Raw genomic sequence first — 26647 nt, 5'->3', positions numbered from 1 at the left:
CGTCAAAGGAAAGTCTCTGTCGTGTATTTGTTCAGGTTGTACCTCCTCTACATACATGAACGTATCTGTTCGATCTTGTAATGTAGTCCATCTCAAGACGGCCACAAACTGATGAACATCACACACATCGCACCAGCCTTCATGTACCAAACCACATACTGGCGAACAAATATTCCTGTTTGGATTTACTGGTGGTTGTGAAGTGAATGATAATGAGTCTAAAGATCTATTTTATGGGGTGTGACCTCATCCTTGCTGTGTGGATGAGTGAGAGGGAGCTATTTCTGTTGACATACAGACTGTGAATATACAGACAATCTATCTCAACCAAATAGCCCAGCACAGCTTTTCCCCTCACTCTCAAATGCTGTTTGAGAGCCTGCGGGCAGCATGTTCTGGGGATATGCCTCATTATTCCAGTCTGACTCAGGTCTACAGTCTCTTATTGCTGTGTTTTCTTATCAAAAAAATCTTTTGAACCAACACAGCTGACCTTCATCATGAGAAAGAATGATGGGGGGCAAAGTTTGCCAATTTCCTGGATGCCATTTTTCATATATACCACTGCAGTCAGAGGTGCTTCCATTTCCACAAGTTGCATTATTGGGATATTTGACGAGATAATGACCTTCACACCAATAAATAAATAAATTAAAAAACAAAAAATAAAATTCCTTCAGTGGCACTTTTACTGCAAAAGTTGTGTCAAAACACATCAGGTACATCCAGAATTTGAACTTTTGATCATTATATGCTGTTCTTCTGCTGCATCATGTCCTGAAATGAACCATGCAGCCTGAAGCCTGTTTTTCATCTTCACGATCATAAAACCCCTCAAACTCTGACATCTAAATTGAAGGAGGGAAATGAAAACGAACTTCTTTCATACAAAAATACAAAATCACAAAACTTAAAGCTTTTTTTAATCTTATATAATGAACTTTTTTATTTAGGGAGTCTATGCTAATGTTCATAAACTTCATCACGGTCCTCAGGGGGCGCATATATGCTTTCCTATGGGAAGAGCAACCTTCATTCATTGGTATTCTTTTTAAATCAAGTGTCTTTTATATTAATTTCACTCTGTTTCTGGTAAATAAGGCAGTTTATAGACAGCTATTGGTTACAAAGACAGTAGAACATTGCTCTCTTGTGAAGGATTTGTAATCTTAGCATGCATTCATTAACTACGAGGAAGCATCAACAATATGGCACGATATTTTACAAGCTGTCTTATGAGAACAGTAATCTACATCGACCAGACACTGTATGCGCGTTTAGGAGCTCACTGAAAAACAAACGGCAGGGTACGATGGGTCCTCAACAGCATATGAACAATGAAAGTTCACAGGATTCAGATATTTTCAGAGGAAATCTGCTAATTAAGTCATGAATGTGTCAAAAGGAGTTATACAGGAGTATAACATCAGTAGCATCTTTTAAACTTAATAAGTTTGTGGAAGGCTTGTTTGAAGTCATCGTTGAAGGCAGTGTAGATGACTGGATTGATGAGCGAGTTGAGGTACCCCAGCCAGGTGAACACATCAAAGAGCACAGGATGAAACCAACAGTCTTTACAGACCCCCATCACCAGCGTAAACACGAAGAATGGGAGCCAGCATACTATAAACGCACCTAGGATAATCCCAAGAGTTTTGGTGGCCTTCTTCTCCCGAGCGGCACAAAGACGCTTTCTTTCCAGTACGCTATCGGCCAGCTTTACTTTCACACTGTTCGTGAAAAGAGGAGACCCTCCTCCCCCACCTCCACCTCCTCCAGGATGAAGATGTCCCTCCTGATTAGAGGTGGAATTCAGCGAGCAGAGCGAAGAGCCCGCTGAGTTCTGGATGAGCTGAGCAGCGGTGAACCGTTTTCCGCTGGTCGCTGGTGTTTTAAAGATCCTGGAGCGAGCCGCCACGTAGATACGCCCGTAGAGAATCATCAAGAGGACCGTGGGCACGTAAAAGGCGCCAAATGTGGAATAAAGCGTATAGGAGATCTGGTCGGTGTTGACCATGCACTCCGTGAGCTCCTCGTGTGCCTTAGCCTGCCGCCAGAATAGAGGAGGCATAGAGATCGAGACGGAGATCACCCACACTACGCCGATCATCACCGCCGCTCGCCGCATAGTGCGGCGTTTTGAGTATTCCAGGGCGTCGGTAATGGCCCAGTATCGATCCAATGCGATCACACACAGGTGCAAGATAGAAGCTGTGCAGAACGTTATATCAGATGATAGCCAGATATCGCACACGATCTGACCCAGAGTCCAAGTCTTTCTGACCGTGTACACAATGCTGATCGGCATGACTAAAATGGACACCAGGAGGTCAGTCACTGCGAGAGAGCCGATCAGGAAGTTGGCGGGGGTGTGAAGCTTGCGTGTGAGGAAAATGGTTGCAATCACAAAAGCGTTGGACAGAGCAGTGGCCAAAGTGACGATTGCTAGCATGGCAGAGATGGAGATCTGTAGGCTGAAGGGCATAGCGTCATCCCAGGACTCCAGGGTTGTGGGACTGACTGTAGCATTGATGAGGAAGAACTCATCTGAGCTGTTGAACAGATCCATGTTGCATGGTTCACCAGTGCTTTATATCATCTATGCATGATTCTTACCATAAATGATCAATTATTCCATGAAAACGTCTTCTGGTGAAAGAGTAATTTAGTTTGCTAGTTTGAGAAATTGGTGATGCTTTGCCTTTGTGAAGGTCATGGCTGATAAATGTGAGCAGTAATTCATGGTTGAAGATACTGTGACTGTTTCTAATGCTTTTTGTGGAATATGTTGACACACACAAAAAAGTTAAATGCCACAGAATAAACAAGAAACCAGTATTACCTTTTCTGCTTGACTTTGAGTTATAAAAACAATTCCTTCAGCCCTTAAATCACTGCTCATTATTTTCTTTATTGTCCCTTATTCTGCCATAAGAACTGGAGATCCTAGACTTTTGGCTCATGAACTGCTGGAAGACTTTTTAATTTATTCTCCTGTTGGTCTGCAAAAGTGCTGTTGTTTCAGACAAATGGACTGAAATAACAGTTCATTCCCTGTATATCCAGTGATGGCTGCAAATGATTTAGAGAGAGATGATTTTGGAGTTTTCCAGAACACCAAAAGCTGTAAAAAGTTTTGTAAAATGCTGTAAAAATCATTTTGAATATTGGCCATGTGAAGGTGCTACTCCAGAAGAAAGGACTCAATCCAGGTGAAGATCTGGAATAGAGAGAGAGAGAGAAAAAAAAAGAGAGAATTAAGAGTGAGAACTTTAGAAAACACTTGATTTTAGTCTCTACATATGCAATAGTTGAACTTTAAGAGATGCACCTGTGGAAATATACTGAGAAGATTCATTTTAATAATGCAAATTAGGTTCTCACTGCTTACATTAGAAGGTAAAACTTCATACAGAATTATTTGGTAAGTCTTTTTTTTTTCTAAAGTGAAAGTGATATGTGGTCAAGTATGGTGACCTATACTTGGAATCTGTGCTCTGCATTTCACCCATCCAAGCGCGTACACACACTTTGAACACACACCCGGAGCAGTGGGTAGGCGTTTTTTTGCTGTGGCGCCCGGGGAGCGATTGGGGGTTAGATGCCTTGCTCAAGGGCACCTCAGTTGTGGGTATTGAGAGTGGAAGAGAGCGCTCTTCCTTTTACTTATTTATTTATTTATTTAAATTAGTGCAGAGTAGTTAGCTAGAAGCTAGAAACAGCTGTTTCAATTTCTGAGCTCTTAATCTTCCTACACTCTATTTTGCAGGATTACATGAACAAACCTAAAGCGCTTGAAAGTATTAAAATTTTTATTCTTGCAAAGCCAAACCCACATAATAAAATCAATTGTGCATGCTCAAATCAAGATTCCTGCTCTCCTTGCTTAAGATGCAAATGGAATTCATTATTTTTCTGATATCTTCATTAAAAACTTGTAAATTTATGTAGTAAGTTTTTCCTCCATTAACATATTTCTTTACCCTGGGCTCTGCTTTTCAGGCTCAAGCTTTGATTGATGAGTATCTAGAGGATTGTGCCTCGAGGGGAAACCTGTCACCATAGAGCTTCCAGAGCTCCTGTGTCTGACTAACAATGTGTCGTGACACCTGCAAGCATTCTGGTTTTGGCCTGGTGGGGAAAAGAATCCAAACCGCGGAGCTCACTCTCCTGCCGTCAGGTCACACACATCAGTCACATCACCTGCCAACATCTTCACTTAAACATAAGCAGTCCCCGGCGTGCTGCAGAGCACGCTCGCATTTCCTTTTCCTTTATAGTTAGATACACGCGTGTACAGATATACATATCTGAATATTTATAGAAAACCCTATTGCAAATCATTTCAAAACATGTCATGCCTCTGTACATGTCAAACTAGGTAAAAAAAAATAATTGTGGTGCAATTTATATTCTATGTGATGCTGTTTAGGGCCAAGCATTCAGAATTGAAATTGAAATTCTACAAAGAAAATATGTCCACTGCCCTTCATGTATAAAACATGCCATTTCCATTCTTGTAATTGAAAGCATAAAGGTCACACATCCCAAAAGGACTCGACACTTTTTCTGGTAAAAGTTGTTGGTGTACCTAGTAGCCAGGATGAACACACAGCATCTCAGCGACAACACATAGCATATGCATGAATTCTGGGTTCAGTACAAGCTCACTTTATGGTTTCAAATGTATATACACTACTGTTCAAAAGTTTGGGAAATCTTTTGTAATTTTGTAAATGCCTTTACTGTCACTTTTGATCAATTTAATGCATCCTTGCTGAATCAAAAGTATTAATTTCGTTAAAAAAAAAAAAAAATCTTACTGACCCCAAGCTTTTGAAACGATACTATAGTGTAGTGTTTGACAATTTGAAACATGGTCAACATATTGTGAGAATTGTGCAAAGACTATTAAATGTGTGTTTCAGATGTTATAGGGGATTTAAAATCTGCAAACTAAAGAAGAGAACGTAGTGCTGTAGTTGTGGCTTGTATCTCTGTAAAACAGTGTCATCATTAGCATATACTTCATGTGAGACGGCAGGAAACAACAGCGGATTATCTCCACACCAGCAGATCCAATGGGCTGCACGCTAATGAGGCCAACCCGAGGGTATTGCCATGCTCCAAATGTTGGCCCAATGTTTTCTCTACTTTTGTTTGGTTCTGTGTAATTGGTGAAAGTCAGAATAACAAAATTAAGAACCCAGGTCAATATATCAGGAAGAAAGGAGACTGTCAGGTTAATTTAACAACACAGAATGTGTTGCCAACTATTGCCAGTATTGACCGAATGCTCAGACAAAATCAAACGCGCACAACAGTTTAAAATGGCTTTGTATTTTGTAATTGTCAGCTTGTACTTGTCAATTTTCTGTTTGGAATTTTGTGTGAACTTGATGGCACAGAGAGGAAGTGCATGTGAATGAATGCCCTTGAAGTCTACCTTGGACAAACTTAAAGTATGTTCAATACCAGACATAAAACGATATATCATTTTTTTTCTTTCATAAATTACAATGGAAATTACAATGGGTCCAGTGCTGTTGTGGACCACACTGACTTTCACTGTATGAACAAATGCAATTGAAACATTGTCCAAAATATCATTTTTGTTATTGTTGTTCTGCAGAAGAACGGAAGTTATACAGCTTTGGAACAACATGAGGGTAAGTAAATGGTGATACAATTTTAATTTTTGGACAAACTGTTTTTAAATTGCAAAAATAATGACAGCACATACATTTCAAGAACTACAAATGCAAACACAGTGACAAGTCAAAAAACAGTTAAGGGTGACACTTTATTTTGATGGTCCACTTTAGGCATTCTATTAAGTATAAGTAACTTTGCAACTATATGTCAACTAACTCTCATTAGAGTATTAGTAGACTGTCTGCCTACAGGGTTAGTTTACCCAAAAATGAAAATTATCCCATGATTTACTCACCCTCAAACCATCCTAGGTGTATATAACTATCTTCTTTCAGATGAACACAATCGGAGATATATTAAAAAATATCCTTGCTCCTCTGAGCTTTATAATGGTTGTGAATGGGGGGCCACATTTTGAAGCAAAAAACAAAACAAAACTAAAGTAATCCATATGGCTCAAGTGGGTTAATAAAGGTCTTCTGAAGTTTTTGTAAGAAAATTATCTATATTTAAAACTTTATTAACTATAATAACTAGCTTTCGGCAGACGGCCATACGCATCGATTTGCGGTGGAAGAGCAACCTCTGACCCCACGCAAGACGCAATGACGAACGCGGAAGTGCAGAGGATAGAGCAAAACAAAACACCGGTCACGAATTAGAAGTCTAAAACGAGAAATTTTAAAGAGAAATGTCGAAAGATTTTGATATAAGAGGAGTTTAAGTTTGTTGCCCAGCCATATTTGTTTGAACCGCGAGAGGCGTCTAAGCTTTAAATACTCTTACATCCTGCGTCATACATCGCGTCGCGTGTTACTCATTTGGCGCAAATTGACTTGCGCAGTATGTGTACGATCGTCCGCCGGAAGCTAGTTATTTGAATTTATTTATTTAAGTTTTAAATATGGATATTTTTCTTACAAAAACGCATCGATTTGCTTCAAAAGGCCTTTATTAACCCTCTGGAGCCGTATTGATTACTTTAATTATGGATGGATGCATTTCTTTTTGTTTGTTTTAAAGCTTGGAGGAGCAAGGATATTTTTTATATTTTCTCCAATTATGTTCGTCTGAAAAAAGATAGTCATATACACCTAGAATGGCTTGAGGGTGAGTAAATCATGGGATAATTTTCATTTTTGAGTGAACTAACCCTTTAATATCTGCTAACACTTTATTTTGATGCTCCCCTAATAGACTTTCTAATGACTATAAGTAACTTTGCAACTACATGTCAACTTATTCTACTAACCTGAACCCTAACACCTAACCCTAACCTAACAGTCTAATAATAGTTACTTAGTAGAATGTCTAAAGAAGACTGTCAAAATAAAGTGTAACCAATTTAATTATTAAAGTCCAAACCATGTGATGCTAATAAAAAGTTAGTTAACAACACAGCGCTAGTTAATGGAATAAGAGAATTGTTTGTTCTGTGAGTGTGAAATGGTCAAGGTTGAGGGTATATTTTAATTTATTTTTTCCACTCAAATTGTTTGCCTGTGGTTATAAAATGAAACAGACTGCAGCCATGGTAACAGAGCAGATCTGGATGTTATTGAATGATGTCAGTCTTGCATGTTTTTTGAGATGTGCATCAGTGTTTGTGGCCGTGGCATATCCTTGTAATTCTAGGTCAGTATTTGTGATTTGTGTAACAAATAACTATAACCCTAAATCAAACTCCACTGACGGATAACAATCTCTCACTTAAAGTTTTCATGTCCTGAGTTTGGCTGGGGTATAAGTTTTGCTTTCAGCTCCATCTGTAATAAGTCTTCCAATAACTTTTTTGTTGTGACAGACTGACGGACTGGAGACCATTTAGTCGATGTGACATATTACTTCTAACAACCTTATGTTTTGAAGGTTTAGAAGTAAAGGCCCTTTTCCACCCTTTTCAATTACAGCTGCAGATAGTAATCCAACACGACACTGATTGTCTCTCGAAAAAAGAGCCAATCGATCCACCAATCTCCAGAAAAATGTTTAACAAAATGTGACAAGTTGGAAATGTATTATTTTACAAAATATTTTTTGACAAGCAACAATTTATGTGAAGCAGAAAACCATATATTTATATTCAAACGATATGTTAATTTTAACCTTTACATTTTCTTTAATCAATAACATACTAAAATAATTAAAAATCAAACTCCATTAACACTTTGAAGTGATACAGTGCTACATTTTTGTTGAAAAACTACATTTTCTGATCCTTTATAACAGATCTGACTCCAATTTGAATGACTTAAAAAGACCCACGACCTTAATTTCAGCTTTCATAAGTGAGCAGAACTGAGGTCCTGAAATCTCTTCCAACATGCATTTATACGGGACGTGTTTCAGTGGACGCAATGCGACTAATGCATATACTATAAATGTTTTCTGTCTTCTTAGATGTGTAGGAGGAATACTGGAGTTAACAAAAAAACATTGTGCCTCTTTCACCACTCTGGATGACTCATCAGGTAAGTACCATAAGTTCACACTTCTATTAAGGAGCACCTTTTGTGGGCATGTGATAACAGAACTACTGGGAACCGTAGGAGGTTGTGATGTACTTCTGAAAGGTACATTCAAAGTTGCTCTAAAGCTTTAGAATTTGGGGACTTTTTCTGTACCCCTCTGTTGAGGCAGATGTGGTCTGATGAGATTTGGGATGTACCTTACTGAGTTAATACATTTAGACACTTTCTAAACTTCAAAAACTCAGTGTTCTTTTTGTAAATCAAGCTGTTGTGGGCACGACTGTGGCCTGCAGGGACGTGCACAGATATTTTGGGGGGCAGGGGCTCAAGTGGAAAAAAGGGCACTTCTCATAATTATTTATTTAAAAAAATAATAAACAAAACATTAAATATATTAACACAACTCTGACTTCCTTACCAATTTATTTTAATTCCCCCATATTCATGCAATTGTTTTATACTCAACAGATTTCTACAAAATAATCAATTCACAGAGACCATGGTCTTCTTTAGTATTCACTAGGTTTATCACAAGAGCAGGCAACAGCAAAGGAAACTATGCCACAATGTGCGTGTTTTCTACACTACTATTTTCAAGTAGCTAGAGTATATATTTAGAATAAATGACCACCAAGGAGAGGGACATAGTTTCACTAATAATTTGTTTATTTTGCACAAATCAATAAATCGTTTTAATTCAAAACAAGCTAAGCTGCATATTTAAACACATCAAGGCCTGGTTTCACAGACAGGGCTTAGCCTAAACCAGGATTAGGCCTTAGTACAATTAGGGCATTTAAGTAACTTTTATAAACATGCCTTAGAAAATAATATTACTGGTGTGCATCTTGAGACAAAACAATGGCACTGACATACAGTATTTTTAAGATATGTCAGTGCAAGTTTCTTTCAGTTGAAACAGTTCAAACATGCATTTTAGTCTAGGACTAGCTTAAGCCTTGTTTGTGAAACTGGGGATATGAGTTTTTTCCCCCTGAAATGTTATAAGTACATATATAACAAATGCCTGCAGAGGGCACCAAAAGCCTGGTGATTGTTGTTGTTACACAGCACGATCAAATCCTTGTTTTTGGCCAAACAGCATAATTAAACATATAATAATAATAATAATATTCGGCCACTTCTTTATGATAGAAATGCTACAGCCACTGTAATTTCAACAATCAAAACATGCGCACTCAGAGCGAGGGTTTAAACTTTTATTGATGTATTCTCCTGTGTAAGTGTAGATTTAAGAATGATAGCATTATGCAGTGCTGTATTATGATTTTTAAATGGTTTTAATAAATTGTGCATCCTTAGAAAACTGTCTAATAATGCGGTTCATGGATTCGCATCCATGGAATGCTCCTCTTCCGGTATAGAGTACCTCAGGGATGACGTGTTTTTGTAGGCCAACCTGGAAGTTAGCGGCGCACGGGTTCCCTCGATCGAAAGCCAATGCATTTTTCCCATAGACTTTTGGAAAATCGCAAAAAATAAGCTCTGTGTTTATGATCTGCGCTGTGTATGAATACTTATCCACTTTTTCATGAGAAATGCTGTCCAAATGTCCTGTTTGTCATGATGACGTCTAAAGTCCCCGCCAAAGGAAGGATTTTGTATTGGTCTTAAGTAATATTATAATTTTCTGAGATACTGAATTTGGGATTTTCCTTAGTTGTCAGTTATAATCATCAAAATTAAAAGAAATAAACATTTGAAATATATCAGTCTGTGTGTAATGAATGAATATAATATACAAGTTTCACTTTTTGAATGGAATTAGTGAAATAAATCAACTTTTTGATGATATTCTAATTATATGACCAGCACCTGTATGCTATTGTTTATATATAAACGTTCAAAGTTTTGTCACACAGCTGTTCATAGACATTTAATGCAAAAGCAAGTGTGAGGTCTGAATGTGGCACATGGGTAAATTGCTGCCCGAGGTGACTTTGTCCTGTATCCCCAAGGTGACTGTATGTCCTAGACTAGTCAGTAGGTATTTCTGTGCTATACTTTTTCATTTCTTACAAGAAGTTATAATCAGGTCAGATCTTCACACTTCTGCAAGGACACATGCTTTTCTTTCTTCCTTTTGTCTCTGTGTGTGTGAAAGAGAGAATCTATTTTAATAGTAGTTGCTTTTGTATGAAAGCCTTTGCCCAGGACATAATTGTAAATTTGAAATGTAAATGTCTGTCTCAAACAAGTAGGTCAAAAATTGTAATACAAATCTTCCCAGAGCCCAACTGAGAGCTTCTCTGACCTTTCTCCTCTCCTGTCAGGTCTAATAAGTGTTACATTTGCACCAAAAAAACACTGGAAAAAAAAAAAAAAAAACTTGGTGCGAAATATGCCGGCAGGCTTTACATGTCTCTTTGATACCATTTGACCTCCACCATTTCTGCCTTTCATCTTCATCTCCTCCCACTCTTGCCCTTGCTGTTGTGTTCAGTTTTTGGCTCTGAACTTCTTGAAGTTTTGAACAGTGATAAGTGGATAAGTGGTATTATTCAGGATGTTGATGTGCGTAAAAGCCCATTGATGTAGAAATAAGTACAACTGGAGACATGAATTAAACTGCCAGAGCTTCCTGTGAGTTACTATTATCCTTAGAGTTACAAGGGCAGTAAAGGCCCCGATATACCAATATAACAAAGTTCTTTTTTGTTTATCTTTTTCACTTAAGAGTAAATCTCTCTCTTTCATTAACCATTTCAGTCATATCTGATTCTTGGTGATTCTATGGCCATCATATCGCCATAAATTTTCTTTCTTTTTAAATTTTCTTCCATGAATTTTCTTGGCAATGTTTTTTCCAGGGTAGGTTGCCAGGTCTTTCCCCACCCCTCCCCATTACATGGCTTGGGACTCACACACATTCACAGCTACAGCCAATTTGGCATGTCCAATCCACCTAACATGCATGTCTTTGGACTGTGTGGGGGAAACCTGAGCACCCACGCTCAGGGGTAGAACATGCAGACTCCATACAGAAAGGACCTGAGAAGTGGTATACTGTTAGACTGTATCTACACCGGACGCGGCTGTTGATGCGTCGCATCGCGCCACAATAGCTAGAAGCTGTCTACACTGGACGCGACAAAGCGACTGTTGCAAATCCATTTGTCCTTCCTGTGAGAAGTATAAATAGAACGTCACAAATAGAACAAGGCATCAGTTTACTGAAGTCAGGGATTTGTCATGTCGTGCCACATCCAGTGTAGACAGCATCACTGATTATAATGGGTTCTTTTGTCTTTTGCCGCATTGCATTGCGCCGCTCGTGTCTGTTGTAGACGCATCTCGAGACCGTCCACACTGACAGTGGTGAGAAAACAGTCAAGTATGCATCTGATCATAGCGATGCACTTTATATTTATCAATAGCACTTTATACAATAGATTGATTTAAAGCAAGCAGCTTTACATTATTAAACAAAAACTGTGTCAGTGTCACTTTCAATTACAATTACAACTTCATTTCTACTATAAATCCAGTGTGCTCATGTTTTTACTCGCTTCTGGCCTCGACGGACTGAACAGAGGAAATGAAGTAGATTTCCACACCAAAGAAGGCGGAGCCTCAGAGCACACCTATCTATTATGTAATCACCATGGCCCAATGGTAGTTTGGCATTTATCAGCTGGAGCAAACTTTTCCGGAAAGTTTCTTTGGCAAGCTGTTTCAAATTTCCAAACAAACTCCAAATGAACTTAATTTTGGCCTGATTTTGTTCGATATGATGTCACACCAGTTTGTTCTTTGGTTTCGCTTAAAGTATATCGGGGCCTTAAGGTTGTTTTGAATATTGATATTGCTATTTACCTGTTTCAAAGAATTTATTTTGCTTGCTTTTACGTTATTGCCATATATACTTCAATATTAAGATGTGTGAATGCTATGTGCTTGGAAAGTAGCATCCTGTAAAACAGGCTGAAATAAGCAAAAGTTGTTAAAGCTTAACTTTAACAACTTTTGCTCATTTCATCCTGTTTTACAGGATGCTACTTTTCTGAACTTAATGTTTTTAACCAAGCACAATGGTTAACGAGAGAGCACACAGAGGTGAAGAGAAGTTGTTAAAACCACAAGTGGAGATAAGAATGACGAAGACTAAAATGAGAAGGTGGACAACGGCATAGGTGACAGCAGAGGGACATCCAGCTTATTAAACATGATTTACAGAGACTGATAGGCTACTCCTACAACAGGAAGATTGGATCATACATGACATATGTTGATGAATTAAAAGGAATTGGAAATCCCCAAAAAGAAGTATAAAAGACTGAGTAAAGCACTCCTGACACCCTATTGAGGGGCGCTTAACAGCATCTCCAATATTGCTGTTTAGAGCTTGATTATAGAGCTCTTAGCTTAGCTGATTTAAATTTTTATTTTATTTTTATTTGCCTTTAGTGCTTTATATTGTAACCAATAAAATAAATGTTTTTATTGTTATGATTGCCTCCTGTGAGACTTTACTTATAACTACAAATTGAGCCTCAAAAAAAAAAAAAACAACCACAAGGAAATCTTCTACATCAATGGTTCCCAATCTTTTTTACCCCAAGTCTCCCCTCCTCTCCGAATCAATACTGCAAGGCCCTCCCTTTTTATTCACAAAAACATTTGTATTCGAGTGTTATTACTTTTCAACAACTCCATGTTATTATTTTTTAAACAAAAGAAATTCTAGATTTAAACCTTCAGTGTTCTTTTTTGCAAACATACTTCGTAGACATTCTTTACAAATTAAAGGCCCAGTTTCACAGACAGGACTTAGCCCAAGCCAGGATTAGGCCTTAGCTCAGTTAGGATATTTAAGTAGCATTTATGAATGTACACTAGAAAAAAACATTATTGGTGTGCATCTTGAGACAAAGATATGTCAGTGCAAGTTGCTTTCAGTTAAAACAGCTCAAACATGCATTTTAGTCTAGGACCAGCTTAAGCCTTGTCTGTGAAACCGGGGGGAAATTACTTACTCAGCTCAGTTATAACTTAAGTAAACACAAGTCAACCTGCCATAGCAAACACGACCTCAATGAGATGCCAAAGGACTGCATATAGCTACTATACGAATCCATTCAGAACTATTAAACACACCAAAATACAAATGAAAAATTAAAAACATTCTGAATGCGTGAAACTCAGCGATCTGATGGCAATTCGATGTCATCAGTGAACAGTTCCTCTGTCAGAACAAGCAATCGTGTCTATATTTGGAGCGTCTGATACCCATATGTACATAAACACCACTGATCCTCACAAACTCCTCCAAAACACGCTTCTTCGGTGAGCATCCATTATAAAACACTCATAGTAGCACATTAATTTCGACAACTACGCAAATGCATTGAACTGTGTTTATGCAGAAATACGATGCTATAGCGATCAGTGAGTCAAGAATGCACATCCTGTACACAGTGTGTTTGCGCATCAATAATAACGGACTATGTCACTGTGTTTGTCTTTACCTTCATTACAATCGTCATCCATCAAAATTTTTTAGCAACACTGGTTTTCATTATCCAAATGAGAGATGTAGCCTAGTTTGTGTATCCTATGTTCATGAAGCGGCTAAGTGTTTTGAGCCTCCGATCAGTCTGTATTTCACACAGAGCCATGAGAAATGGCTTCAGCTGCTCCGAAACAATTGCAGAATATGTACGAGAGAGGTGGTGCTTTGTTTTAATTGATTTCTTTTAATTAATTTAATTGATAGTTTTTACATTTTACGTATTGATAATAAAATTAATGAGTTATACACTGCCCGGCCAAAAAAAAAAAAAAGTCACCGTTTTGATTTTAATAGGCAAATACTCATTGGATGGATCATTATTACAGTGGTTATTATTTTTCTAGGATGTTATATGTTTGGCAACACTTCTTCTAACCCTAAAAGATGGAGTGTGTAGCTTTTCATTTCTTAAACAACCATGTATTAAGATGTATCATGGCCATATTCCAGGATGACAATGTCAAGATTCATCAGGCTCAAATTGTGAAAGAATTGTTGGGAGGGAGCATGAAGAATCATTTTCACACATGAATTGGCACTAACCTAAATGTAATAATAAATGTTGTGATGTTATTTCCATCAAAAGGTGCATCAATTTTTGGTCAAGATCTTGTACTGACAATGCAAGAGGTGAGCACTCTGTAAAGTCTACTCCAGCACATCCCAAAGACTTTCAATGAAATTAAGCTCTGGACTCAGAGGTGCCAATTCATGTGTGAAAGTTCATGTGTCTTCATGCTTTCTGAACCATTCTTTCACAATTTTAACCCTGGTGAATCTTGACATTGTCATTCTGACCATGATGTGTCTTCTTACATGGTTGTTTAAGAAATGAAAAGCTACACACTCCACCAATTAGGGTTAAAAGAACCGCTGCCAAACATGTAACATGCTAGAAAAATAATAATCACTGTAATAATGATCCATTCATAGATTCTTAAATATTTGCCTATTAAAATCCAAACAGTGACTTTTTTGTGGCCGGGCAGTGTATTAATATATTTAAATTAATTTTAAGTTATCTAGCGGCCCCCTAGGATAACCCTAGTGGGGTGGATGAGTACGTTATGGTTTAGACTAGATTGACTATCCTTACTCTACCTGAATAATCAAAGGTGAAAGGTTAAAGGTGAAAAGGGTAAAGATAAAAAGACACACCAAGTAACAAGGTAATCTAGGACAGTGTGAGAGAATTCAGGCCAGATGATGGAATTACAACTTATTGGTTCAGTGCTGTGGTGATGCTACAACTAGATTTTAATTGTTTGTAGAAAAGTATTTATAATATTTGATTTAAAAAATAAATAAAAGTTGTTATCATTTACTCACCCTCTTGTCTTTCCAAACCTGCATGACAGATATTTTCAAAATATCTTCATTTGGGTAAATGTAGGGGTAAGTAAATGACAGAATTTTCTATCTATTTAAATAAAACATGATTGTTTTAAACAAATACGCATATAATTTGTTGCTAAACAAAGTTTTTTTTTTAGAGCATTTTAAAATGATTATTGAAAACATTGGCAGACAAGTACAAATCTAAACTTCCAGCAGAAAAAAGCGTTATTGTTGATCCCTGTAAGGTAGTGAATATGGGGAAAAGCACAAATCAAAAACAGACAGCAGCAATCAACTTGTGGTCTGGTATTGTAATTGACACAGAAGCACAGAAACCACACTGTCAAACCGCTCAGTGCATCTCTGCATTTGTGTATGGAGCCAGTCAAATTGATTTTTCAGTTCTAGTTGTCTTCACTGAAGGATTACGATTCAAGCAAGCAAAAAGCTCCAAGGACCAGTTCAATATCGGCACACGAACGATGACCTTAATTTGTAGAGCACTATGCAGTCCTATTGAGTTTTTAAAGTGCTCTAGTCCGGGGTAAACTTTAATTCCATAGTAAGGCGTTTTTATTTTATATGGTGACATAAGGTTATTCAAATAGAGCTTCAGAGAAAAGCCAATAAATGCATGATATAATACGATCAGTAATTGTATCTTTTTCTCTACTCTTTTACATGCAGTAGTTTATACCTGGTAATGCAGGCCGCGAACCTCCAGAGGACTGTCGCTGTAATTACTGCACCGTAGGTCACTTTGGGATGAAAAGCATCTCGTAGATAACCGATTGAACTGATATAGAACTCTTGCTTAAGAAAACAGCACTTACACTCTTACTGCAGTGTTATCACATCCCTATAGTCTCTCCAATCAAATAAAAGCTCAGCCCTGCAAATATATTTTCATGCCCCTTTGACCTTTTCACTCTTGGTGTGAATGTCCTGTAGATTCAATTCATCAGATCTTTATGAACACAACCATTAACGGAGGCCAAGAATGATAAGTGTGAAGGTGTTTTGTTGAGGCAGGACGGCTGTTTGCTTTGGTGGATTAAATATTGAAGACCAGCTGAAGTGTGTGGCTTGAGTTTGAAACCTTGGCTTCGGGCCAAACGGCACAGACTCCAGGCAACGTGTGCTGCATTTGAATTATGGATTCGAGAGGCTTTATGATGATCACGGGTCAAATATCGTCAGAGTGACATGCAGAGATCTGTGAATATCAATAAACAGAAGAGTCTAAACACACTTGTTCGTTTGTGCTAATCAATGTATCTGGGAACAATCGATATCAGTGCAAATTAAGAGCTGATTTAACTCTTTAATTTTGTTCATCGAGTGGTTTTGATTTAATGAGTGATCTAAAGAAAAACCTTGCAATTATCTAAAGGAAAAGCTAATTTGATTATACAAACAGAATGATTGTGCTCAGTACATCAATACAGAGTTTGGATTATGTTGCTCAAAAAGAAGCATTTTCTTTTATAGTTAGAATGAATGTGTCAGATACAACGTATGAACTCCGCTTTGATCTGTTCATGGGAACGTCCTCAAATCTGGAACCTTGCTGTGCAAAGCAGAAGATGCTTGTCGACTCTCATCGACTGCTCAATCAGTGTCTTCACAACTCCATTGAATCCAACCAAATAAAGAATGAAGATCCACAAGTATGCAAGGGATTCGAGTGCTGCAATGTTTTAAAATGTAGTCTGCGTCTCCGGTGTTAAACCAGATAAGCCGCAAAAGATCCTAAGCCTCGCAGTGTTCATGTGATTTTCATCTGTTGCCTTCTTAAACCTTCACTAATCATGTAAACCTCTGACTGAATTACTTTGCAGAGCTCTGAATCCGAGGCTAAACAGTTAGCACTCTTAAAATAGCTCTAGCAGATAAGCCTTCATCGTTTCAATCACAGAATGACTTTAGTTGTTTGAGGGTAGCTGTGTGGTGAAGAAGTTATGGAATAAAGTTGAAGAACTCATTGATGACTTATATTTTGGTTTGTTCCTCCCACAAAGCTATCGTATGACTTCAGAAGATTTGGAATATAGCTTCATATGGACTACCTTCATGATGTTGTTGTAGAGCTTGACAGGATACACCAATTTTAAAATGTGCGTTAGCTCAACAAACTTTCATATTCTGTAAAACAGGTCAATAGTTTAAAACCCTGCAAATTAATTTAGGCTTAACAATGTACTGTATGATAGGCCTGCCACAGTATTCAGGCTCCTTGGCCGTAAAGTTTATGATAAACATTTTGTAAGCTTTATATTCCAATCGCTGAACACATTCATACACACTTTTGGCAGAGGTTGCGTTATTCAGCCTGAGGGTGGCGCTCTAATGTTGATTGACAGGGTTTAGGTAAAGTTTAAGTAAATATTTGTTGCAGAATGCTGAACACATTTACTATTTAATATTAATTCAGTGTATATAGAGGTCAATGTTTGGATGAATATTTTGATGGGGCACTGCCCCACACCTGCCCTTACAGATGAGCTGCCGCTGGATACCGGTTATACTCCAAAATATTTTATCGGATAAAGCAAAACAAACGAGACTCATTTAATAACAACTGTTCCAATATCAATTACGTAATGAATAGAACAGCCATAATAAAGTTATATAATTTGAAATCAAACATGCATTATTCTGTAATCTATTGCACAGCACCACCTAGTGTCCAATCAGTGGTATTACAAGTATAGTTGTTTTGAACGTGGATGCCGCACTGGTTCTACTGTGTGAAAAACATTTAACACTTATATTTATTAGCGTTTTAAAGACCAACTTTGATGTTATTTGATGCCAAGGGTATTTTAACTGTAAAAAAAAATCAGGGAAATAAGCATGAACAATTAAACATCCAATATCTAATAAAATATTCGGTAACTAATATGGTACCGTGCATCAGCCCAGAGAAAATCCCCAGCACAATCTTAGTGTATATTTACATGACAACGATATGGTTAAAATGGAGAAGTTTATCCTTTCAGTTTTCTGCTTACAGATGACACCATTGTCAAAACGATCCCCATTCATATGAATCCGTGAAAATGACTAAAAACGCTGTATTCTGCTGGTAGGCCTTTAGATGGCGATGAAACACTATAGAGGGTATGCACGTGACGTCACCGTCGACCGTTATGACTGCGGTTACGCCCACTGAGTGGCAAAAAGACTGAGTGGCAGTATTGGTTTTCAGCGTGAATGCCGCGAAAAACACACAAAACACATCCAAAACGGGAAAGAGCTTTGCGATCGACTATACAAATATCTTTGACATAAAATCTGAGGTATATTTTTACAGACTGCTGAAAGCTACAGAAAAAGGAGCAAAAGGATCGCTGCAATTCACAGAAACAGCTGGACTCCAGGCAGAGAAACATGGATTTGCAGTTATCATTTTGTGTCGAAACGATGGATTCTGGGGTAAAATCATACCCTATATATTGTATTGTTATATATTGTGTTGACAACTCATCAATTAAATATTTACCATCTTATATTCTGCATAATTGGGTGTAGCCTATTTAAATAAACACTGACAAAAACTATATAAGTTTTAGGGCTGGACGATATGACGATATATATAACATTGATATAAGTGATCACTCAGATTTAGACCTACCTATATTGTAGTTATAGAAATCGTTCACAGGCAGATTTGCTTTATGCGTTTCCCCGGCGTCGAAATCATGCACATAGCCTATAAATGACAGGAAACACGATTCCTGGCTGCATGTCAATATCCATGGATTAGGTTTCTTTGACATGTTATAAGGAACACTTTCAAGCACAACCTTTAGTCTAATCGTTTGTTTTACTCGCATTTTCGCAGTTTCCCCTATTAAATCCAGTCATGCAGCAGGTTCTTTTGCCACTACGTCCAGCTGAGGGAGCGTGTTCTGGCGGGAAAGTGACGTCAATGCATACCCTCTATAGACTGAACATGTAATGCGCATGTGCATGACGTCATCGTTTTCACAGATTCGCGTTTTTGTTGTTAACAAAAAAACATTTTTTTTTAAACTTCTCCGTTTTAATCATATTGTTGTCGTGTAAACGTACCCTTAAACAGTTTGAGTTCAAAGAAAAGAAAACAAAAGGGTGAGTAAAAGATGATAAAAAAAAAAAAAATGCTCTCTCCACTGTTCTTCACCCAAGCACCGAACTCTGGGTGAAATAAACCATGAACCTATCTAAGCACACAAGGCGAAGAGATAATCTGTGCCATCTGCAGTAGAAATTCAGAACAGAGATCATAACAAGGTAAAGCTGACTGTACTTATCTGACTGAACTCGTAGCATTTGTTTCTTTGAAGCATGTTTCAAAGCCACGTTACAATCTTCAAAGTACATGTTTAAAAAGCCAACCACTGACTTTTCCAAGACAACATTTCAAATATAATGGAAAACATGTTTTAGCCAAGGAGCTGTGTAACAAAGAGACAGCTCTGAATGGTGATGAACATGTTGAGTTCCTCCATCACGTCAGGCTCCACAGACCACAAAGACTGCAGTGACATGGTGGAACCTGGGAAATGATGAATTTTTAATAGTTTAGAAGAACAGCGTTCAATCATCTTTGCTAAGAGATGGCCGGCACTGAACCTGAACTTGCTGAATCATAATAAGATTTGCTGGACTTGGGCTGAGTTTAAATTAAGCCACTTCTGAAGGTCAAGAGTTGCTCTTAAAAGTTCCAAACCAGTTAAACACAGTGTTGTGGGATTTTCTCCTTAAAACTAAAGGCCCACTCACAACAAGAACGATAACTATATTAGCATCCAAACTAGCAAATGATATTGTTTATTATTAGCATGCACTGCAGTCATGTTGTCTGAAGCTTTAAATGCTCAAGGTCTTTAAAGCAGGATGGATTCTGATTGGCTGTCAATGTTTTTATTGTTTATCAGCTGGAAAAAAATCGTTCTGAAAGGGATTCCAGCAATATCGCCATTCGTACGAATTCATACGAATTTGGCAACTTGTAAAATACATACAATTTAGCAAAAAAACATACAAATTTGTACGAGTGAGGTCATACGAATTCGCCACCTCGTAAAATACGTACGAATTGCTTTGAGATCAGGTTGGCCTGAACACACTTCGTTTGCAGACCTCGTTTTTGATAGGGCCCTATCTCTTTATCGTCATTATCATTATAGTTCCCATTCAGTCAGTCACGTTCGACCTTACATTGATACTGACATAATGGGGTCTTGCCTGGGAGCCCATTACATCAGTATCGATGCAACGTCTCCGTTCCCTCCTTCAGGGAACGGGGGTTACAATAGTAACCTAGACATTATCGTCCTTGGTGTAAATGGGCCTTAATTCTTGCTGTATATAACAAAAACCTTTTAGCTGTTACCCTAAAAAAGATCCTATTACTTCTACTCTGCAAGGGAGTGAGAGACAGAACCTTTAATTTTTTTTTTCGCCAAACTGTCTATAACATAAATATTAGGAAACTTAAAAAAATTTTTTCAAAGATATCCAGCTTATGTAATGCATCTTTAAGTTGCATCAGATGTGTTGAAAGAGTGCTAGAATTGAAGACCTTGCTACAGCAGAAGTGGTTTATATTTCATTCTGAAAATGAACAGTAAAGTGGGACAATCCTTGATTCTTAACGCTATGGACATGCCATCATGTGTGCGTTCTGAGTGCTGGCTTGTATGAGTTAAAGAAAATGCAGAGATTGTTTGTAATTCCTAGAAAGGAACGACTGTGTTGAAAGCACGATGGAAGACCCTCAAACGCCACTCAGCACTGCACACATTATTCACAGACTGTCCTTGGTGAAAAGGGTTGATCTGTGTTGATATTGAATTTTTCTTCTTTTATTTCACCTAGATTTCTGGCTCAAAAAAACATGGAATCGCATTAAAGCATGACTAATTATTTCCAGACCTGCAGCATTTGTTGGAACAATAAATCTAAAAAATTAATCATTTAGTCACTCATGACGATCAAAACATATGTTTTTTCTTCTTCTGTGAAATACCAGAAGAAAAACTTGAAAAAAAAAACTCATGTTTATTATGAGGATGAGTAAATGATGACAGAATTTTAATTTTTATGCAAACTATCCCTTTAAGAGAACCTTTTTTTTTTTTGGATTAATTGATTGCTCAGTTTCGCTATTATGTTATTATGTTTAACTATTAATGAACTAAAAATATCCTCATTATCACATACATTTACTACCAGTCAAAAGTCTGGACAAATCTACTCATGTGTAATAAAGCCATCAAATCTATCACACAAATCCAGCTCTGTACATTTGGCATTCTCTCAATTACATTCATGAGGTGCCACCTGGACATTTGTTGGCAGCTTCTACGATCCAACTCATCCATTTAAAAAAAAAAAAATGGTAAAGAAATGCAGAGTGGACACAGTTTAAATGTGTACAATAAGGATTTATACTGTAATTAATAATGATATTTATTCATAATGCACTCAAAACTAATATCAGGTATTTCCATAACCCTTTAGATAAAAAGGGTTTTTAAATCATGAGTAACATAAATTGAGTCAATCATGTTCAAACTTGATATATCATATAGCAAGATGTACTGCAGAAAGATTCTTTCCTGAACTTCTCCAGAACACATCAATAAGCAGAATTGTCAAGGCAGACTATTTAAAAAAAAAAAGCCATATTTGTCTCATGGGTAGAAATTGACCGTAACGACTGACCAGAAATAGAACAGAGAGGCAGTAAATGCTAATGATCTGGAGGTAGTTATAGATATTATGTAATCATCCATTAGAGAGTAATGAACTCACACACTAGGGAAAAACAATTATAAAAATATGGTTCACAGAGAGAGAACAAATCATATCTGAAAATATTAGTAAAGACTCTAGACTAGAACTAGAGTAATTTAAAGTTTATATTTTTACATAATAATTACAGCAGTAAGGCAAATGAGAAACAGAATATTTACCCAAATCCTTCAGGGGTTTTGGGTAAATATATCAAAATATTAAAGAAAGAAAGATTGACGATTAATGTGAGGGGAATATTGCTTATACCTCATCATGTTTTTCCTGTAGAAAATCACAGATTAAGATTATCTCAATGGGATTATGGGAACAGTTTCTTTCTTTTCTTTTTTATTTCTTTCTTTTTTTTTTTTTTTTACCTGAGCTAAGACAGACTTTGATGTAAACTGTTAAATTACAAAATAAATAAATAAAATAAAAATGATTAGTTTGATTTTTTTTATTGCTTTATATACAAAAAATACAGATGCATAAAATATCCTGGTTGTGCCCTGTGCTGTATGTCTATTATATATCTAATCTAGTCTATTTGATATGAAAATATGCAAATATAATTCATCAAACACACACAGCCAATTTATTCAGAGAAAATGTGCAATCTCAAATGCAAATAAAATTATATATATAATTATATTTGCATGTAACAGGTATACATTTGCAACCAAACCTCTGACTAAACCGGTCATCCCTGACTAAAATGACCAAATCAGTTGAACTGTTGTCCTAAATACAAATAAAGCACACAGCTACAGTCATGTCATACATGCATCCTCTGAATCTGTCTTGCTAACAAAGTCTTTTGTTCATTTACAGGGTAAACACAAGCTCAACCCCTCTATACTAAATCCAGGATGAAATTGGTTCTGCGCAGGACTGGAACCAAATTTCTGAATACCTTCTTCATGCCTAAGTCAATATCACAGGCTAACATTCATACGATTTAAAAGAAAATGACATACAATGTCACACACTGGCACCTAACAGTTCTATTCTGAAGTCCATTTAGCCCATTCATTTATTCTTAACGCATTAATACATCCACAGACATCCTTATCTTAGCAAAAGAAAAACTGTGTATAATCAGAACAAAATCACTTGATTTAACAGCAGGCCTACTTTTATGATTCTCCTAAGAAAATTATAAAATATATGAACACAAATTATGCTTACTATAACATCTAAAAAAAAAACGCTATCTATAAACCATAACGATTATGAAATGAATCTATGTATATAAAATCCCCATCTACCTGCCATGACTTGTTATCTGCTATAAAGTGAAGACCTGAATTGCTTTGATTCTCTAGAGATGTTGCTACGGTTACGCAAATGCAACATTCCACTGCTTGTGAGCAGATACAGAGAGCCACATACTCGTGTGTGAAAAAAAGTGCCAGATACTCTCCTCCCTTCCCCAGTCCTCTGATTTCTACCTTCAATCTCAGTATAATTCCTCTCTTTCAGTGATTTCATACAGCTGGAGATGGACAGCTCTCTGTAGAGAATACCTATATGGGACATGTATGTGGATGGGTCAGATTTTACCTACATTGCCACCACATGGAAAGAAGTACAACGTGAAATCATGTAGACTATGGAGAGCAATGGTGTCTAAGAGAAAATGGGTAAAGAAACTAAATGGTGTATTAATAAAAAAAAAAAAATTAACTATGTAAAATGATTGTTTGTAGGCTAGACAATGATTTTATCTAAACCTAAATTTCTAAATTAAAGCCGTGAGTTCAAATGAGTTCAAAAACTGATTTTAGCAACAAACTTCATAGTAAATCTTAAAAGAATAGAGGAGAATATACTCCTCCCACATGCAAAACCTTTGCGACCTAAAACTGATCTTGACTCAGAATTGTGGTAATTAAAAGGGTAAAAAAAAATATACTTTAAATGAGTCATCACTGTAAAATAATTTCCCACTGAATCATGCTTACATAGAATCATGTTTCAGAAAGCCTATATGCAAAAATTTGTTTCATTTGTATATCAGGACGTCCGTATGCTGGTCATTCAGGCAGAGGTCACAGCTATCTGCTGACGATTCACGCTGAGCATCCAAAGAGCCAGCACATATGCTTCCCTTTCACACCAGCTATCTGTCCATCTCACACACTGCAGTTGTGTTGAGTGTGTGTGGTGTGTTTGCATGAGAGACAGATAAGGGAGGGAGACAAAGCGGGAGAAAGGAGGCGAGAGAAAGGCAAGAAAAGTGAGAGAGGAGAAAAGAGCAATTATGCATATGTGATTGAATGGCGTTGCCGTTCTGCAGTGAGATACAGTGACCAATAGTGCTCTGCCCTTCATACATTCACACCACCTGTGAGAGTTTATACATCCTGATAGACTATAAGACTCAAACACACATTCACACTGATCATGGTCATGACCTTTAACAATGGCCAGCCATGTCAGGCGCTATGTTTAAAACTCAGCCTGACGGATTGAACATCACACCGCAAGGGTAATTAAGGTTGTTAATTAAACACCACAGTAGGCTTTCTTCATTTAAAAATGAAGTGGGGGGTGTTAGGAAAGAAAACAGAGGAAAAGAAACAAGGTCAGACTCTGTGCTATGAGATTTAACTTTAAGGCATCTTAAACTATAGCCTAAAATTGAACCTGTAAAGGTCATCTTAAACCAGTAAACCAATTTAGGCTGTGTTTCCCAGCATCCATAAAGGATCTTATTGATGGTGTAACTTGGTTTGTACTAACTGGTTACATGTTCTGGTACCAGAGCACTTCTCTGTTGGAAAATCTAGTTTAAGATGCTACCTGTGTTGTGGAACATGGTGCCTGTTTCTACCTGGTCCTAAGATGGTCATTAGCTGGTAGCAAGCTGATCAGACCAGCAACAAACCAGCATGGCCATTTTACACTAAAAATAGAGCTAGAATACAGCTAGAAACCAGCTAACATGTTCCAAAACAGCTATTCTTCAGCAGGGTTGAGGAAGGAGAGGAAACAGACATCACCCATATTTTCAACGTACACGTTCAGCTATTATCTCAAAACAACAAGCTTTCTATGATAGCTTTTGTTAGCCAAACTTGATAAACACGAACGTTTTAATTGATCTTCTGACACGCATAAATGTTGACTGAGATTTTAACGTGCAGAAAATAAATCTCTAACCAGAGTCACTGTATTCTGAGCACACATCGCATCGCATTCAGACTGAGCAGGATATCGTCAGGTGTTTCAAAAACTTACCAAGCTGAAGTTTTTCCTCATTTCATCAGGCGCGAGACTCTAAATCAAAGTGACCAGTCTGTTGCAAGTCGAGTATCCAAAAGAACTGCTACTTTTAAACCGTAAGTCACTTAAGCTTTCATACTGTGCGTTGCGCCTTATCCAGCACAATGCATATGGTTAACGACCATGCATAGTTACACGAGACTCCAAAGCCAGATGAGAAGACAGTTTATATCGTATCATAACGAAAAGCGCAAAAAGCTTTGAATAAAGTGCTCAACACATAAAATATATATTATTGTATTATTGTTAGTGTGAAGCGATGAGTACGCAAGAGTACACTGTCCCGTTTCGTGCTGCTGTCTTCTCTGCTCTCTTTCATCTTCGCTCTCTCTCTCTCTCTCTCTCTCTCTCTCTCTCACTGACACACACACTCGATCGCACTCTGTCTCTCTCTCTCTCAGAAGTCCTGCCGCAGCGCTCTTTCTTCGTTCTTTGAGGTTCGTCAGTAAATGTCAACAAGTTTTTTGAATTTCCTTGAAAGTGTTTCTTTCTAATTAGCTAATTAACGAATAGAATATTAAACGTTACTTTCGCGCTCTTTTCTCTGAGCCACAGGAGCGGTCCCTACCCATCCACTTCTCCCTACATACTGAACAGGTGACATCTGTATTAGTTTACTTCACTTGACAAAATGCGTTTATTTAAAATGCATCACCATGAAACAAATATAGTCGGCCTATAATGGAGAAGGGTATAGCTGCAGCTTGGAGATCTCCAAATGGGGTGTGAACTCCAAAATGGGGTGGGAGCAGGGTTGCCAGGTTTTCACAACAGAACCCGCCTAATTGCTACTCAAAACTAGCTCAATGGCGTTTCAGGGGGTCCCCCCGGTAAAAATCAAGTTCCAGGGAGTAAAATCCGCATTTTTGGCGGGGTTCCCCTGGTAAAATTCGCTATTCAGGGGCTAAATATCATGTTATTCGGGTTCGTTTCAACCCGCGGACATGAAAAACAACCCATGGCAACAGTGTAAAAGTAGCCCGATTCCGTATGAAAACCGTGGACTTGGCAACATTGGGTGGGAGCTCCAAAATAGGGCGTGGCCTTCTCCTATTGACAGACAGGCACAACAGGCATGCGTGATTCCCCCCTCCCCCCCAATCCAGTTCACCCTGCAGCCGATTCTAAAGATTTCATTGGTCATGTGAATCACAGTGCAGATTTCCTACAATGCTATGCTAAAACAAATTCAAACCACTAAACCTACCCTACACCATAACCTTAACCACTGAAATTGACTGCAAGGCGGGATTTGTGCTGAATAGCATGCTAAAGAAAATGGCAGTTCAGCAGATAAGCAGTTAATAAGATCATGTGATATGAGATTACTGAGCCGGGCCGTCAGTAATATCCCAACCGAACCTCACCGGACATTGACACATTTTTAGTTGCAGCACTCATCGTCACTACCCCCCTCCTACTCTGCGAATCTCGAGCCCCGGGACGCCCTTCATGGCTTAGGCTCTGTAATACCACCTGGTATTAAGATGGGTTTTGGTCGATCAGATCACAAGTGGACAAGGAAGACACATACCCATTTACACCTGGTATTTGAATCTGTCTCTTTTGTCCA

The 26647-nt window shown here is 37.7% G+C and overlaps 1 protein-coding gene across 1 annotated transcript; it reads right to left on the bottom strand.

Annotated features, from left to right (window-relative positions):
- Positions 1–905: 905 nt before the first annotated feature.
- htr1d (5-hydroxytryptamine (serotonin) receptor 1D, G protein-coupled) lies at positions 906–25392 on the bottom strand. Its single transcript, XM_051868291.1, has 2 exons — positions 25030–25392; positions 906–3220 (listed from the first exon to the last, which is right to left on the bottom strand). Exon 2 carries the CDS (start codon positions 2567–2569, stop codon positions 1427–1429), a length of 1143 nt encoding a protein of 380 aa, XP_051724251.1. The 5' UTR covers positions 2570–3220; positions 25030–25392; the 3' UTR covers positions 906–1426.
- Between the last annotated feature and the right edge of the window lie 1255 nt (positions 25393–26647).

This window comes from Ctenopharyngodon idella, chromosome 17 (genome assembly GCF_019924925.1).
Source record: "Ctenopharyngodon idella isolate HZGC_01 chromosome 17, HZGC01, whole genome shotgun sequence".
NCBI lineage: Eukaryota > Metazoa > Chordata > Actinopteri > Cypriniformes > Xenocyprididae > Ctenopharyngodon > Ctenopharyngodon idella.
The sequence above is the reverse complement of the archived record's forward strand: the minus strand, read 5'-3'. Positions and strand labels throughout refer to the sequence as shown.

Bases quoted from the DNA above. Each gene is read 5' to 3' on its own strand.
- htr1d (XM_051868291.1), bottom strand. From the start codon at position 2,569: ATGGATCTGTTCAACAGCTCAGATGAGTTCTTCCTCATCAATGCTACA.